The 14,208-nt window shown below is 40.3% G+C and overlaps 1 protein-coding gene across 2 annotated transcripts in view; it reads right to left on the bottom strand.

Annotated features, from left to right (window-relative positions):
• Chmp3 (charged multivesicular body protein 3) overlaps positions 1-7,573 on the bottom strand; it is a 47,094-nt gene extending 39,521 nt beyond the window's left edge. Inside the window, exon 1 of one of the 2 annotated variants that reach the window (XM_087656215.1) lies at positions 7,013-7,573. Coding sequence is in view for 1 of the 2 variants with exons in the window: in NM_172331.1 (NP_758834.1) it covers positions 7,432-7,476 (45 nt within the window). In the remaining variant the exon portion in view is untranslated. 2 annotated transcript variants of the gene reach the window in all.
• Between the last annotated feature and the right edge of the window lie 6,635 nt (positions 7,574-14,208).

Here is a 14,208-nt window from a genome sequence, read left to right as displayed (position 1 = left end):
GCGCTTGTGCTTGCCTGGCAAGCGCTCTACCACTGAGCTAAATCCCCAACCCCTCCAATTCTTTTTTTTTTTTTTCAAACATACTGAAGAAAAATCTGAGGTGTCCACTGATGGATAATTAAAAGTAAAATTTATATTAAATTACTGGATGTGTTTTGGTGCATGACTCAGAAGAACTGAGTGGCTTTGCTACTTCAATGCCCTTCCACCACCAGCCACTTCCTGAAAGGGCTTTCAGTATTTATATCTAATCAAAAATTCCATATTAATTGTAAAGGAACAGAACACAAAACTTTAACATTCACACACAAGTACATGAGTTAAACAGTTTCAAAATTCCTATCAGTTAGATGTGTTTCTATTAAATTTCAAGTTTAACATTCAAAATTTATATAATATGCAACTAATCATGTTAAAGTATATAACTGATGGTGAAATTTAGTACAACTTGCTACCAACCCTTAAAATCTTTTCATCACCTTGGAACATACATAGTACACACCTTAAATAACCCCTTATCTCCCCATCTACCAACTCCTTGATAACCAGGATTTTATTTTCTGTCTTTATAGAACTGGTTGTTCTGATTATTTGATATAAAAACATTTATACAGTGCATGCCCTTTGGTTCTAGATTCTTTCACTTCATAGTATGTTTTCAAGGTTCACCCATGTTGTGGCATGTAAGTTATCTTTTTTATGTTTTACCTTCATCTCATTATATGCATACACCACAAACTTGGTTCTCTCTTCACCTGCTGATGGTCATCTGAGTTTGCCACCACCTTTTAGCTATTGTTAATATTTATGTATAAAAAAATACCAATTTAGGGGTTGGGGATTTAGCTCAGTGGTAGAGCGCTTGCCTAGGAAGCTCAAGGCCCTGGGTTCGGTTCCCCAGCTCCGAAAAAAAGAACCAAAAAAAAAAAAAAAATACCAATTTGGGCTGGAGAGATGGCTCGGAGGTTAAGGGCACTGACTGCTCTTCCAGAGTTCCTGAGTTCAATTCCCAGCAACCACATGGTGGCTCACAACCATCTGTAATGGGATCCGATGCCCTCTTCTGGTGTGTCCGAAGACAGCTACAATGTACTTATATATAATAAACAAATAAATAAAATCTTAAAAAAAAAAATACCAATTTAACTAGACTGGGGCAGCCCAAATGACACTTAGCATTTTAGACATTTCCAGATGACTCTAATATTCCTTAAGGGTTAAGAAACACAGTCTGAGACCAGGAGTTCAACAAAATCTACAAACAGGTTTCCTAAATATAAACATACTGTAAAGAAAATTCAAAATAGATAAAAAGAAATTTAGGGGCTGGAGAGATGGCTCAGTGGTTAAGAGCACCCGACTACTCTTCCAGAGGTCCTGAGTTCAATTCCCAGCAACCACATGGTGGCTCACAACCATCTGTAATGGGATCTGATGCCCTCTTCTGGTGTGCCTGAAGACAGCTACAATGTACTTATATATAATAAATGAATAAATCTTTAAAAAAAAAAGAAATTTAGACAAATATTTATTTAGTTTCAACAGTACTTTACTAACAAATCTAAGGTATTTAAATAAGTAGGAATGTAGTAATAAGGTTTTTAAAATCAATAGTAAGTTAGACTATGTTGTGAAAACCATAAGGAACCTACAGAATGGTTGAGACCATCAGATTCATTCACTGAGGCTATTATATGCCAGATACAAACTAGGTGAAGGAAACTGAAACCAGCAAGAAGGCATCACCTACAACCAGTGCTGAAACAAAAGACGTACAGAAACTGATTGTCCAAATCCTAGTTCCATCAATCTCTGAAGCTAATTCCTGGTGGATTCAAAACACAACCATGAAATAAAACTCATTACACCAGTGTTAACTGGAAGGCTAGAGACGCAGTCAGTGATAGAAGGCTTGCCTACCACACAACATGAAGTCCTCTCTTCAAGCCCAAGGTCTAAGAATTGATGTTGTCAAGTTAGAGGATTTCTTAAAACAAGAAACAAAACAAAACAAAAAAGCAAAACACAAAAAATACAAAACAAAAAGCAAATAAACAAACTAAAAGCAAAGAAATGGGGCTGGAGAGTTGGCCCTAGTTAGGATACATGCTCTTGCCAAGGCCCTGGGATCCACCTCACTTATATGTATACACCCACACCCAGACACCCACACTTAACTTAAAAATAATTTTTAAAATTAAGTTTTAAAAAACATAAGCAATATCAGAAAGAAAAAGGGCTGACATTTTTATTTAAATTGAAGGTATGAATTTTTATTTTGCATAAGACTATAATTAAAGAAAAACAACACAAATGGGAAAAAGATATAACCATACCAATAATAAATAAAAAAAACATTTTTTTAGTTTTTGAAAAAAATTTAGATTTATGTGTATGAGTGTTTTGCCTACATGTCTTGTACTACATATATGCCTGGTGCCCAAGGAGTTCAGAAGAAGACATCAGATCTCCTGGATCCAGAGTTAGGGATGGTTGTAGGTATCATGTGAGAAAGCTGAGAACCAAACAAAGTACTATATATCTGTGTGTATAATAAATATATTATTACATAATATATAACATATAAATATATAGTTTCAACATAAGTTTTCTCATACACTATCCTAATTACAGGTTCTTCCATCTACTCCTCCCAGTTTCTCCCCACCTCCTCTCCCATCCAGATCCACTCCTTTTCTCTCATTAGAAAAGAACAGACTATCCAAGAGATAACAAAATATAACAAAATATATAGTAAGATAAAATAAAACCATCATATTGAAATTAGACAAGGCAGGCCAACAACAGAAGGAAAAGAGCCTAAGAGAAGGCACAAGAATCAGTTAGTTCACTTATCACACACTCAAGTCCCACAAAAATACTAAGCAGAAAGCTAGAACAGACACACAGAGGACCTGGGGCAGGCCCATTTAGGCCCTGTGCTTGCCGCTTCATTCAATCTCTGTGAGGTCATATGAGCTTGGCTCAGTTAATCTAGAGGGCCTTGTTCTCCTGGTGTCCTCTATCTATGCCCTCTGCCTCCTTTTTCACAGGGTTCCCTGAGCTTGAGGTAAGGAATTTGAGATATAACCTATTTAGAGGTGTGTGCTGAACAAGTCCCCAATAAAACTTATAAAAAATTTGCATCCAGGATATATGAAAGTCTCTTATACATAAATGTCTTCTTTTAAAAAATCAATTCTGAACATTACATGTGGGAATTTTCAGGATAATTTAAGTCTTTGAACATGACCTCATCTTCTTCCAGAGAAATCTTCTATTTCTTCTACCAAACATCTAACGTGAGTGGGCTGGCAATTGGTTATCTGCTGAGGATTGACTACAACCAGCTCCAGTATTTACGAATGCCAGTCTGTTTCCAGTCACTTCTGAGGTCTTTTTTTCAGAGTTATGTGCCAGAATCCTTAGTCCTTGATTCATCACAAAATTCAATCTGTTAGCCGCAGAGTCTGTCAACAGGTCTCCTCAGAGTCTCCATTTCTTGGTCAATGCACTAAGCATGAGAGAGCGCCTGTCACTGAGCATCCCAGTCTTTTATGACCCTGACTATAATGCTATCCCACTGCTTTAAATGCTTTCAACTAGTTGTATTTTTTGTTGACTTCTGCTGTTTTTGGCAAAGGGTTAGTTTAATATAATTCATAATTGCCATCACAGTTTTTTAATTTAATACATCCAACTCATGTTTCATAAAAAGACCTGGAATTGAACACATTCCAGTAGCAAGAAACATATATGCACCCAAACTCTGGGGTCTAAACAGCACTGCCATTATAAGTGCCACTATAAGAAATAGTGGATTTTGGGTTCCAAGATGGGAACATACAAATCACACCAAGATATATATTGCACTAGGAAGCAAGGAAACACTCAGAGATCATTAAGATTATGTTTAAAAGTGACAGAAACTCTTTAGCACCACTGACCAACTTGTATTTCAACATCGCACAAAATAATGGTGAAAAGTAACTATGACATATACACATAGTAAAATCTACTACACTAAAATGGCACTGGAGAGAAAAAGCATGTCACATCTCTGGAAAGCATTATGCCAGTCCCTTATTCTAAACATTAGTGATTAAAGAAAGAGCAATTGGGCACTCACTTCTCTTGCCTTTTCAGCACAAAGTAGGCATGTCCAGGTAACCAAGCATGCCTAACAATATTATTGAAGACTGTCAGCTAACAACTAAGACAGGAATGATGAAATTAGAAAAGAAATTACCAATCAGAAACCATTAAAAGACAGTTCAATTCAGAAAAGAGGTACAGATAGATGCTAAGGAATTTCAAGAAAGTGTTAATGAGAAACTACAGAGCCAATCCATGTGCAGCCCTTAGTTGCTCTCTAATACTAGAGAAAAACTCCTTAGACCAATCAAATTCAGTTTATTAAAGTAAAGCAAAACAAAACCCAATCACAAATCAGGCAACTCCAAGAAGAGCAAGTTCTGAGAAATCTAACCAATATGATCAGATGACATTTACAGAAAACGGAGGAGAGCCAGAAAACTATGCAGGTACTACAGTTTCTTAACAAGTCAACTGGTTACCACTTTGCTAGTTAATTGGCTTTAGTATCTCTTACAATTAATCAAACTGTGATTAAATTATATTGATTTGGTAGATGCTAATCTAATGGGTCCAATTTAGATGTTCAATGCAAGTCCATGTCCCATTGTGCTATTTAATTGAATAGCAGCAAAAGAAAAACCATGCCTTAGATACCTGGTTTACATGACCTGAAAGCAGGTGACCAAAGTTACTAGGAATATTTTTAATGAGACAAGCAGCCAAATACAGTGGTACACACTGGTAATATCAGCTTTCTTAATATCTTAGAAGGATCAATAATTCCAAGCAAGGCGGGGATACATGATGTCTTAGTTTGGTTTCTATTGTTGTGATAAACATCATGACCAAAAGCAACTTAGGGAGGAAAAGGGTACACTTTTCAGCTTACAGTTGTAATGCGTCAGGAGAAGGAACTTGGAGGCAGGTACTGCAATAGAGACCATGGAGGACCACCCATGACCACCTGTCTAGGGAGGGCATAGCTCAGAGAGCTAGGCCTCCCACACCCATCATTACAATACCCCACAGACTTGCAAGAACCTGTCTACAAAAAACAAAATGAAACTACTTATCATATGCCTTTTAATGGAATATGCTAGAAATATTAAATAAGTCTTAATCAATTATAATTTATTATAATTTATTAGTTATATTAGTAATAAAATTATTAAAGAAATATTAAACTTGTGTTTCGAAGGAATTCAAATCTTTTAGTCTTCCCCACCTTGTAAGACTTTTATACAAATATTTCAAACTCCCATCTCAACACCTTTGTTTACACAAAGGCCTTCTACTGCACTCCAGGAAGTAGACAAAGCAGTGATCCTTTTCTTCTTTCATTTCTGATGTGACAATTCTTTTTCAGACAAGCTGAGTGAATCAGACTATGAAGTCAGACCCTAGCCAATGTGGAAAAGACACAGTCACCACCTGAGTTAGAATAAGAACCAGCTGCACTTGCTGTCTCTGTTGGTTGACTCTTCTGAGCATACCTTCGTGGTTGATAATAGAAGTTTGCCTTGCCCAGACATGACAAGCTTCAGGAGTGGTGGTGATCTCTTTCATTTCTACCCAGAACTAATTCTTAACATGTATATAGTATAAAGTTCACAGCCTCCTTGTGAGAAATTCTTGATTAACTTGTTTAATTTAGATCTCATCAAGTTTATAGCCAACTTCCATTTCACATAAAATGACACAGGAAAAAGCTAAAAGCAAGGCACAGACCTTGCAGGATGATAAATGGTCAACTTTAAAGTCTTTACTTTTTTTTTTAAATGTTACCTTTTTTTTAAATGTGGGGATTATATTTTTAAAATGAATGCATGGTAATGTCTCAAAAATTCTACAACACCCAAACTTTTCCCTAAAATCTTTGCGTTCTGAGCCACTGTCCAGTCTGGCCTTGAACTCTTGCATTCAGGAAGACTCCTTCCCAGACGACCCAAGTAGTTGAACTGCAGGCCGCACTGCATCTCTTAAAACCTTTTCTTATTAAGAATATTCATTCCCTGTTACATTTTGCTCTCTAGTATAAAACTGAGCGTGTGGAACTTAAATGAGACAAGCATACAATTTCACGTTAGAACATTATGTAGACCATTTTGTGGTATTTGTATACTCTTCTTGAAGATATGGATTTAGCTTTGTCATCCGTAAGTTGAGATAGAGTCTAAAGAAAACAATCTCATGACTATTTAAATTTATGCCTGGTATGTACATTACTTGTTTAACATTTCCATTATTTTAAATAATAATAAATGTGAATGCTAAGGAGGTGATGTCAATTTCTCCTCTGGTAGAGTACCCATCTAAAAAAATAAAACATGCACTAGAAAATGGCAGAGTTAATGAGGCTGGCTTGACAGCTACACTTCCGTAATCAAACTAAAGTACTTGAAGGACAAGTTTGACTTCTGCACAATGCTTGTCAAACATCAGGGCACATACTAAGCACTGGGGATAGTCCTAATTTAAAATCTGATTCAATGGGTCTGGAATGGGACCCCACACGTTCAATATGCTGGGTGTTGGTAGGTACTGTTGGAGCAACTCAGTAATTAGGCTGAGTGTAAAGAACGCACCTTCACTACCCCTACCACAGCTCAAGCTGCATGGCTTTTAATGGCCAATTACTGCAGTAGCACTCTTCTTACATGACATGCGAGAAGAAGTCTCGGACAAGTTTCTCGAGATCAGAGAGCCGAGACCTCTGAAAGTAGGACTCAAACTTAGGCGGCTGATTATTGGTTCCTAAAATAACTCAATTTACAAGCAGATCTAAGAATTCAGAGTAGGGGCAGAACTATTTTCGGTAGCATTCTTATGGGTAGGATCCTGACAGAACTACTGAGCTTTTGGAGTAAACAGAAAGTCGGGCTTCCCTGCACTAAGAGGTGAATGCGAAACGGACCTGCCCAGCAAATGCCTGGACCTTTTGGGGATCCGACCCGGTTCAACGCACACAACCTTCCGGTCGGGGCAGGTCCTCCGGGTGGTCTGCAGACCGGCGTGGGGGCGGGGCCTGCGCTTGAGAAAGGTTCCGGGCGGCCCGTACCACTGCACGCAGGGGAGAGTGCTTCCTCAGGGCCGGGCTGTGTGGCGCCTCAAGCGCCTAGGAGCGAGGCCGGGGTGCTCCTAACTCGGCCCTACGCACCCGGGTTGGACGCGGAGCAGCAAATGCGCACTCTTCCTCACAGCCCAATCCTAAACTCTTCCCTCGGCCCCTCGGCCAAGTGGAAGGCCCCGGAAATGGGGGCCAGCCGAAGAGCGCAGCTAGCTATTCCCACCTCCGCTGCCCAGCGCGTAGCTTCCCCGGTCGCTGGCCCTTACCAGCTCTTTGGGAGGCTTCTCTTGGGTTTTTCCAAACAGCCCCATGATGAACTGAACTCCTCTTATCCCTTCCGACTTTCCGTTCCCTGCGCCCAGGCAGGTCACGGGCAGCCGCCTGGGCGGGGCTGCGAGGAAGGGAATCAGACGCCCAGAGAAGGGCGCGGCGGCAGCAAGGGTAGTACGCACGCGCGCAGCGCAGGCGCAGAGTTAAGTTGGGTGGGGTTCTACAGGCCGGGGACACCGTTGCGCTTGATGAGGGCGGCTTAATATAAGATATATATTGCCTACACCCAAAATCTGTCACCTAATCCAGAAATATGTATCTCAACGCTGTCACGCATATTTACAGTCACTTCCCAGATATTTGTGGATGGGTTTCTCTTTATGGCTAGGAATCATCTCACAGACTGCAAATCTGTACTCCTCTTAGCACCTATTCGAAAACTTGACCATCACCTTCTTTCCCCTCTTTAGGAAGTCTCAAAAGTTCTAGCAATGAGCTTATGCTAAAGCCATAAAAGAAATATTGATTCAACAGATTGTAACATCTGTTACACTTGTGAGATTAAGGTTAAACAGACCTGCACAAGTCCAGCTGAAACTAACTTTTAAATAAGATACTACAAAAGACTTCCATTCTGCACCTATCGAAGAAATGGATTCATTGACAAGGAACTGTGCAAGGGAACTTGGGTCCCTGGAAGAAGAGGAAGCTACTTCTACTGCCTCTCATTAAAAAAACACATCATGGGGCTGGAGAGATGGCTCAGCGGTTAAGAGCACTGACTGCTCTTCCAGAGGTCCTGAGTTCAATTCCAAGCAACCACATGGTGGCTCACAACCATCTGTAATGAGATCTGATGCCCAGCGACAGAATGCTCATACACAAAATAAATAAATATTTAAAACACACACACACACACACACACACACACACACACACACCATGGCCAAGATGGCCAAGAAGCAAGTTGGGAAGAAAGGGTTTCTTACGAATACAGACACATTACTGTTCATCACCAAAGGAAGTCAGGACTGGAACTCACACAGGAAAAGAAGTAGGAGCTGATGCAGAGGCCATGGAGAGATGTCACTGGCTTGTTTCTCCTGGCTTGATCAGTTTGCTTTCTTATAGAACCCAAGATTACCAGCCCAGGGATGGTACCGCCACAAGGGACCCTACCTGCTTGATCACTAATTGAGAAAATGTCTAATAGCTGGATCTCATGGAAGCATTTCCATAACTGAGGCTCCTTTTTTTGTGATAACTCCAACTTCTGTCAAGTTGACACATAAAACTAGCCAGTACAATGGAGAAAACTTTAAAAACCCTATTTTCTTCACCGAAACCTTAATGATAAATAAAAATAAATACTCTCTAACAGAACAGAGGCAACCTGGGGCCATCATCATATTTCCTCTGGAAAGGAACAAGTTAGTGTATCTTACAGTTAAGTCTGCATATGTTCTGGCTTTTGTATCGTAGCTTTCTTTAAATTCTAATATGGCCACTGTCTGGGTGGAGAGGAAATCAGACTCCTTTCTTTATCATGTTTTAAAATGTATTGTTATGAAGATTTCATACATGAATGTAATGTGTTGTCCACATCCATTCCTCTTACTCCTTCCTTGGCCTTTACTGATTTTTGTGTCCTAATTTCTTTTAAAATACAAAGGAACTAAACTGGCATGTTTATGGACCCAGCTGCAGTCCGCGCTGTCCATTTTAGTTTTCACTTTCACCCGAATGGGCACCAGGTAGCAACACGAAGCTTTCCTCTGTGCCTAGCTGCCCTACCGCTTCAGGTGGGTGTTGAATTCTTCCTAAGTCTGGGCCGTCCTTGTGTTTTGTCCGTGAGCCATTGGTTCATTCTGAACTGGTTGGATGCCCTGTTATTTTGTTCTCAGTGCATGCAGGTGGAGGATTTGTCTACTTTTGCTTGCTTTTAGGGCATTTGTTTATTTGTTGCCAATTCAGCCGTTTCCTCCTACTCCAACAACTAATTCTACTTATAGCAAACTTGCCTCTTTTAATTTGGAAAGTCTATCCGTGCCTAATCTTAAAGACACTGCAGATATGAGGCATTCGTCTTACTCTATCGCAACAAAGGGAGAGTCAGAAGAGTCTCCCCAGCACAAGTCCTAGCCTCAAGGAGAAGCCCAAGACAATGAGTCCCAGCTCTGCTTCAAAGGAACCACCATATTGGTTCAGCTGGGAAGACACATATAGGGGATGACCACATTGTCTTCAGCCCCTCTATATACCATGAAATTTACAGGATAAATCTGAGATGCTGTTTTATGTGTCGTATGGGTGCACCACCTGTCAGTTAAAAATCTGTGGCCCAGGGTAGGGTAGAACATGGGATGTCCTGGAGGCAGAAAGAATTCTGGGATAGAGCCAGGCAAGGGAGATTGACCTGGGAAGAGGTGACCACACTGACTCATGGTACCTGAGTATAGGTAACCAGCTACATGGCAGAATATAGGTTAAAATAATTGTTATTTTAAGTTATGATCTAGTCAGATAAGAGTCTAGCTATATGGCCAAGGTATGTGTGAATATATTTTGAGTCTGAGTCATATTACTGGGCATTTGGGTCTGGGGGGAAGAACCAGATCTAACTTCTACACACTGTTGAAAAAACTCACCTGAGGCTGAGACCTACCTCAGCTATGATTATAATTGATGTAGAAATCTGACCCAAAATACAGGCCCATCCAACTAACATAAGAATTATAATTTTCAGGGAGGAAAAAATACACTAAAATGAGAAACAGAAAATCAAAGAAAGAGAAAATAGTTGGTTAAAAGCTGCCATTTGACACTGTAGGGTGTTTGTGTTTGAGTGTTACATCAATTTAAAATCAATTAAAAACTGAGGGATGGGAGAACATGTGATAGTCGCTCCTGACTTCGCCCTCAGCTAGGAGCCTAAGCAGTAGTACTAGACACAGACAGACTATGCTACTTACAGTTTAGAAGCATCTGAGAAAGGAAAAGACGGGATCCTAGATAAAAGAGATCATAGCAGAGCTTTGGGAAGCTGTCAAAATTGTGGAGCCAGTAAAGGACAGGAAGTTAATGAGGAAAATGTATACACTGTGTCAAACCTTCTTAGCCTTTGACTACTTCACAATTTTCTCATTATTTGGTATAATGGAAGTGTTTAAGTCTAGTTTCAAAACTGGAAAAAATCTATATTAAACCTTACCTACCCCCAAAATTCTCATTTTTAGCCCATTAAATATTTTATGTTTATTTAGGAGGGTGGTTTTCATGTGTGCATGTGTGTGCATGTGCTATGCATGTGCATGTGTGTGTGTGTTCTGTGTCTCTTTCAGTTGCTTACATAAGTTTTCATCAATGTCAATATTTATAGCTATATGACTCTATAAGAAAATGTATGATTTAATTATTTCCCTGATGACCTTATTTCCATTTTTACCTGACTAAATACTGTTCAAAGTGTAGACACTGCTGAAATTTTAAGCTATACTATCTTTTCTTCGAGGGCTTTGACATAGTGAAACCATCACAGATTTATTTGGAATAGAGGTAACCTGAACATATGCATTATAATATTATGACCTTCTAAACTAGGACTTGGAATACCTTCTCCCCCCTACCTTCCCAGTCCTTGCTAACAATGAATAGGACTATTAAAAACATTAACTTCATGAAGTTCTTAGGCAAATGGATGGAACTAGAAAATACCATCCTAATTGAGGTAACCCAGTCACAAAAGAACACACATGGTATGTACTCACTGATAAATGAATATTAGTCCAAAAGCTCAGAATACCCAAGATACAATGCACAGACCACATGAAGCTCAAGAAGAAGGAAGACCAAAGTGTAGGTGCTTCATTCCTTCTTAGAAGGAGGAACAAAAATACTCAAAGGAGGAAATATGGAGAAAAAGGGTGGGGCAGAGACTGAAGGAAAGGCCATCCAGAGACTGCCACACATGGGGATCTATCCACATGCAGTCACCAAACGCAGTCACTATTGGGGATGCCAAGAAGTGCATGCTGTCAGGAGCCTGATATAACTGTCTCCTGAGGGCTCTGCCAGAACCTGACAAATACAGAGTTAGATGCTGGCAGCCAACCACTGAACTGAGAATGAGGTCCCCAGTGGAGGAGTTAGAGAAAAGACTGGAGGAGCTGAAGGGGTTTGCAACCCCATAGGAAGAGCAACAATATCACCCAACCAGACACCCCAGAGCTCCCAGGGACTAAACCACCAACCAAAGAGTACACATGGAGCCACCCATGGCTCCAGCCGCTTATGTAGCAGAGGGTGGCCTTGTCAGGCAACAATGGGAGGAGAGGCCCTTGGTCCTGGAAAGGCTCTATGCCCCAGTGTAGAAAAATGCCAGGGCAGGGAGGCAGAAATGAGTAGGGAGGTGGGGAGCACCTCATAGAAGTAGGGGTGGGGGGATGGGATAGTGGGTTTCCTGAGGGGAAACTGGAAAGGGGATAACATTTGAAATGTAAACAAGTAAAATATCCAATAGAAAAAAAGAAAGAAAGAAACTGTTCTGTTTTGGAGTCTGGAGAGATGACTCATCAGCTCAGGGCATTGGTTGCTCTTCCAGAGGACCCAGGTTTAATCCTCAGCTCCCACACGATGGTTCACAACCATCTGTCATTCTAGTCCCAGGGATTCAGATTCCTCTTCTGGATTCCAGAGTACCAAGCAGGCAGGTAGCACACAGATGTAAATACAAGCAAAATAACCTTCATGTAAAACACAAATGAATGAAACTTCAAAGAACATTTCAGTATTGCTAATCTGTGAACATAAATACTATTTTGTGTTTCTTTACATGTTTAAATTAGTATATGTTCATTTTACAAACTGAGGGGCTTCACTCTTATGTTTTCAGGTGAATGAATCATAAGAATTGTTCATATTCACCCCATTGGCTTCTCTTGTCTTCCCTTTCTCAGTCTCTCTGTCTCTCTGTCTGTCTGTCTCTCTGTCTCTGTCTCTGTCTCTCTGTCTCTGTCTGTCTCTGTCTCTCTGTCTGTCTCTCTGTCTCTCTGTCTCTCTCTCTCTCTCTCTCTCTCTCTCTCTCTCTCTCTCTCTCTCTCTCTCTCGTGATTCCTTCCTACTGAAAGGACTCTGGCCAGCTTGAGGGTGATGAACGTGGCTCTGTCAGGCCTTGCCCTTCCCCCCCCCCTTCCCTCTGCATAAAAACCAAAAACCATTAGACTACATTCCTAAAGCTAGCCACTGAGGTCTATTCCCTTAATTGGCCACTCCCTCCTCCTGAAACTGGCTACTAAGGTCTAGATATCAAAGTATTGAAATCCAGCAATCAAAAGCCCCAATTAAAATTAAACACCTCATCTAACGCAATGCAGGGCTTCCCCTTGTACCTTTATGAGTTGTCATATTCCTATGAGCCATGCCTGTCTGTGTGTCTGTCTCTCTCTCTCTCTCTCTCTCTCTCTCTCTCTCTCTCTGTGTGTGTGTGTGTGTGTGTGTGTGTGTGTGTGTGTGTGTGTGTGTGTGTGAGAGAGAGAGAGAGAGAGAGAGAGAGAGAGAGAGAGAGAGAGAGACTGACTTGTGTTTGTGTTTCAGACTCAGGGTGTTTTGTGTGTGTGTGTGTGTGTGTGTGTGTGTGTGTGTGTGTGTGTGTGTTTTAGGGGCGATTGTGCTGTTTGGATTGGTTGATTATGTTTGTTTAGGGTGAGATTACTCCAGTTCTATACATTTTTCCCTGCTGATGATTTAGTTTTGCTTTTCTTTATGGCTGGTAACACTATATTGAGCATCTACACCACATTTTCTTTGTCCACTGCTCCATTGGTGGGCATCTACTGACTGTGTAAACTGTTTATTTTAATATTGTTGTAATAAATAGAGACATACAAGCATCGCTATGGTAGGCTAAGATTGCTCTGCATATATCTAACAGTAGTGTCATGGTGGTACTTCTGTGTTTTCTGAGAGAACGTTGTCCCAGTTGCTGTGAGAGGAAATCTCTATGTAGTTCTAATTCACAGGTCATTAATGTCCAAGGATTTGACATTTTTCTCCTATGTGAGAATACTACGTTCAGTTCATTTGCCCATTTGTTCATTGGGCGTGGTTTGTTTTTCCTTGGTTTGGTGTGTGTGTTTACGTTTTTGAATTCCTATTTTTGTTTGTTGAGTTAGAGTCTCACTATATAACCCTGGCTTGCCTGGAACTCATAAATGTTGTCCTGCCTCTGCCTTCCCATTCTTAGATTAAACACTGCCTGAATTAATTTTTTGAGTTCTTTGATATACTCTTGTGTAGAAATGTTAAAAGTTTCCTCCCATTGTGTGGACCATGTCTTTAGTCTGTATTTCCTATGATATACAAGACCTTTATCAGTTCATGCAATTTCATTTGTCAGATATCACAACTATTTCCTGGCTGGTTGGAGTCCTTTACTGAAAGATTTTCTGGATGTTTTGAAGTGTTCTTTCTATATTTTCCTCTAAATGTTTCAAGTTTTCTAATAAGGTCCATGATCCATTTTGACTTTTGTGCAAGGCAAGAGATAGGAATCTATTTTCATTCCTTGGCATGTGGCTCTCCATTTTCTTTCTTTTTTTTTTTAAAAGATTTATTCATTTATTATATATAAGTACACTGTAGTTGTCTTCAGACACACCAGAAGAGGGCATCAGATCTCTTTACAGATGGTTGTGAGCCACCATGTGGTTGCTGGGAATTGAACTCAGGACCTCTAGAAGAGCAGTCAGGTGCTCTTAACCGCTGAGCCATCTCTC

The sequence above is a fragment of the Rattus norvegicus genome, chromosome 4, assembly GCF_021556685.1.
Source record: "Rattus norvegicus strain SHRSP/BbbUtx chromosome 4, alternate assembly SHRSP_T2T, whole genome shotgun sequence".
In the NCBI taxonomy this organism is placed as follows: Eukaryota; Metazoa; Chordata; class Mammalia; order Rodentia; family Muridae; genus Rattus; species Rattus norvegicus.
This window is presented reverse-complemented; position numbering and strand designations above follow the sequence as displayed.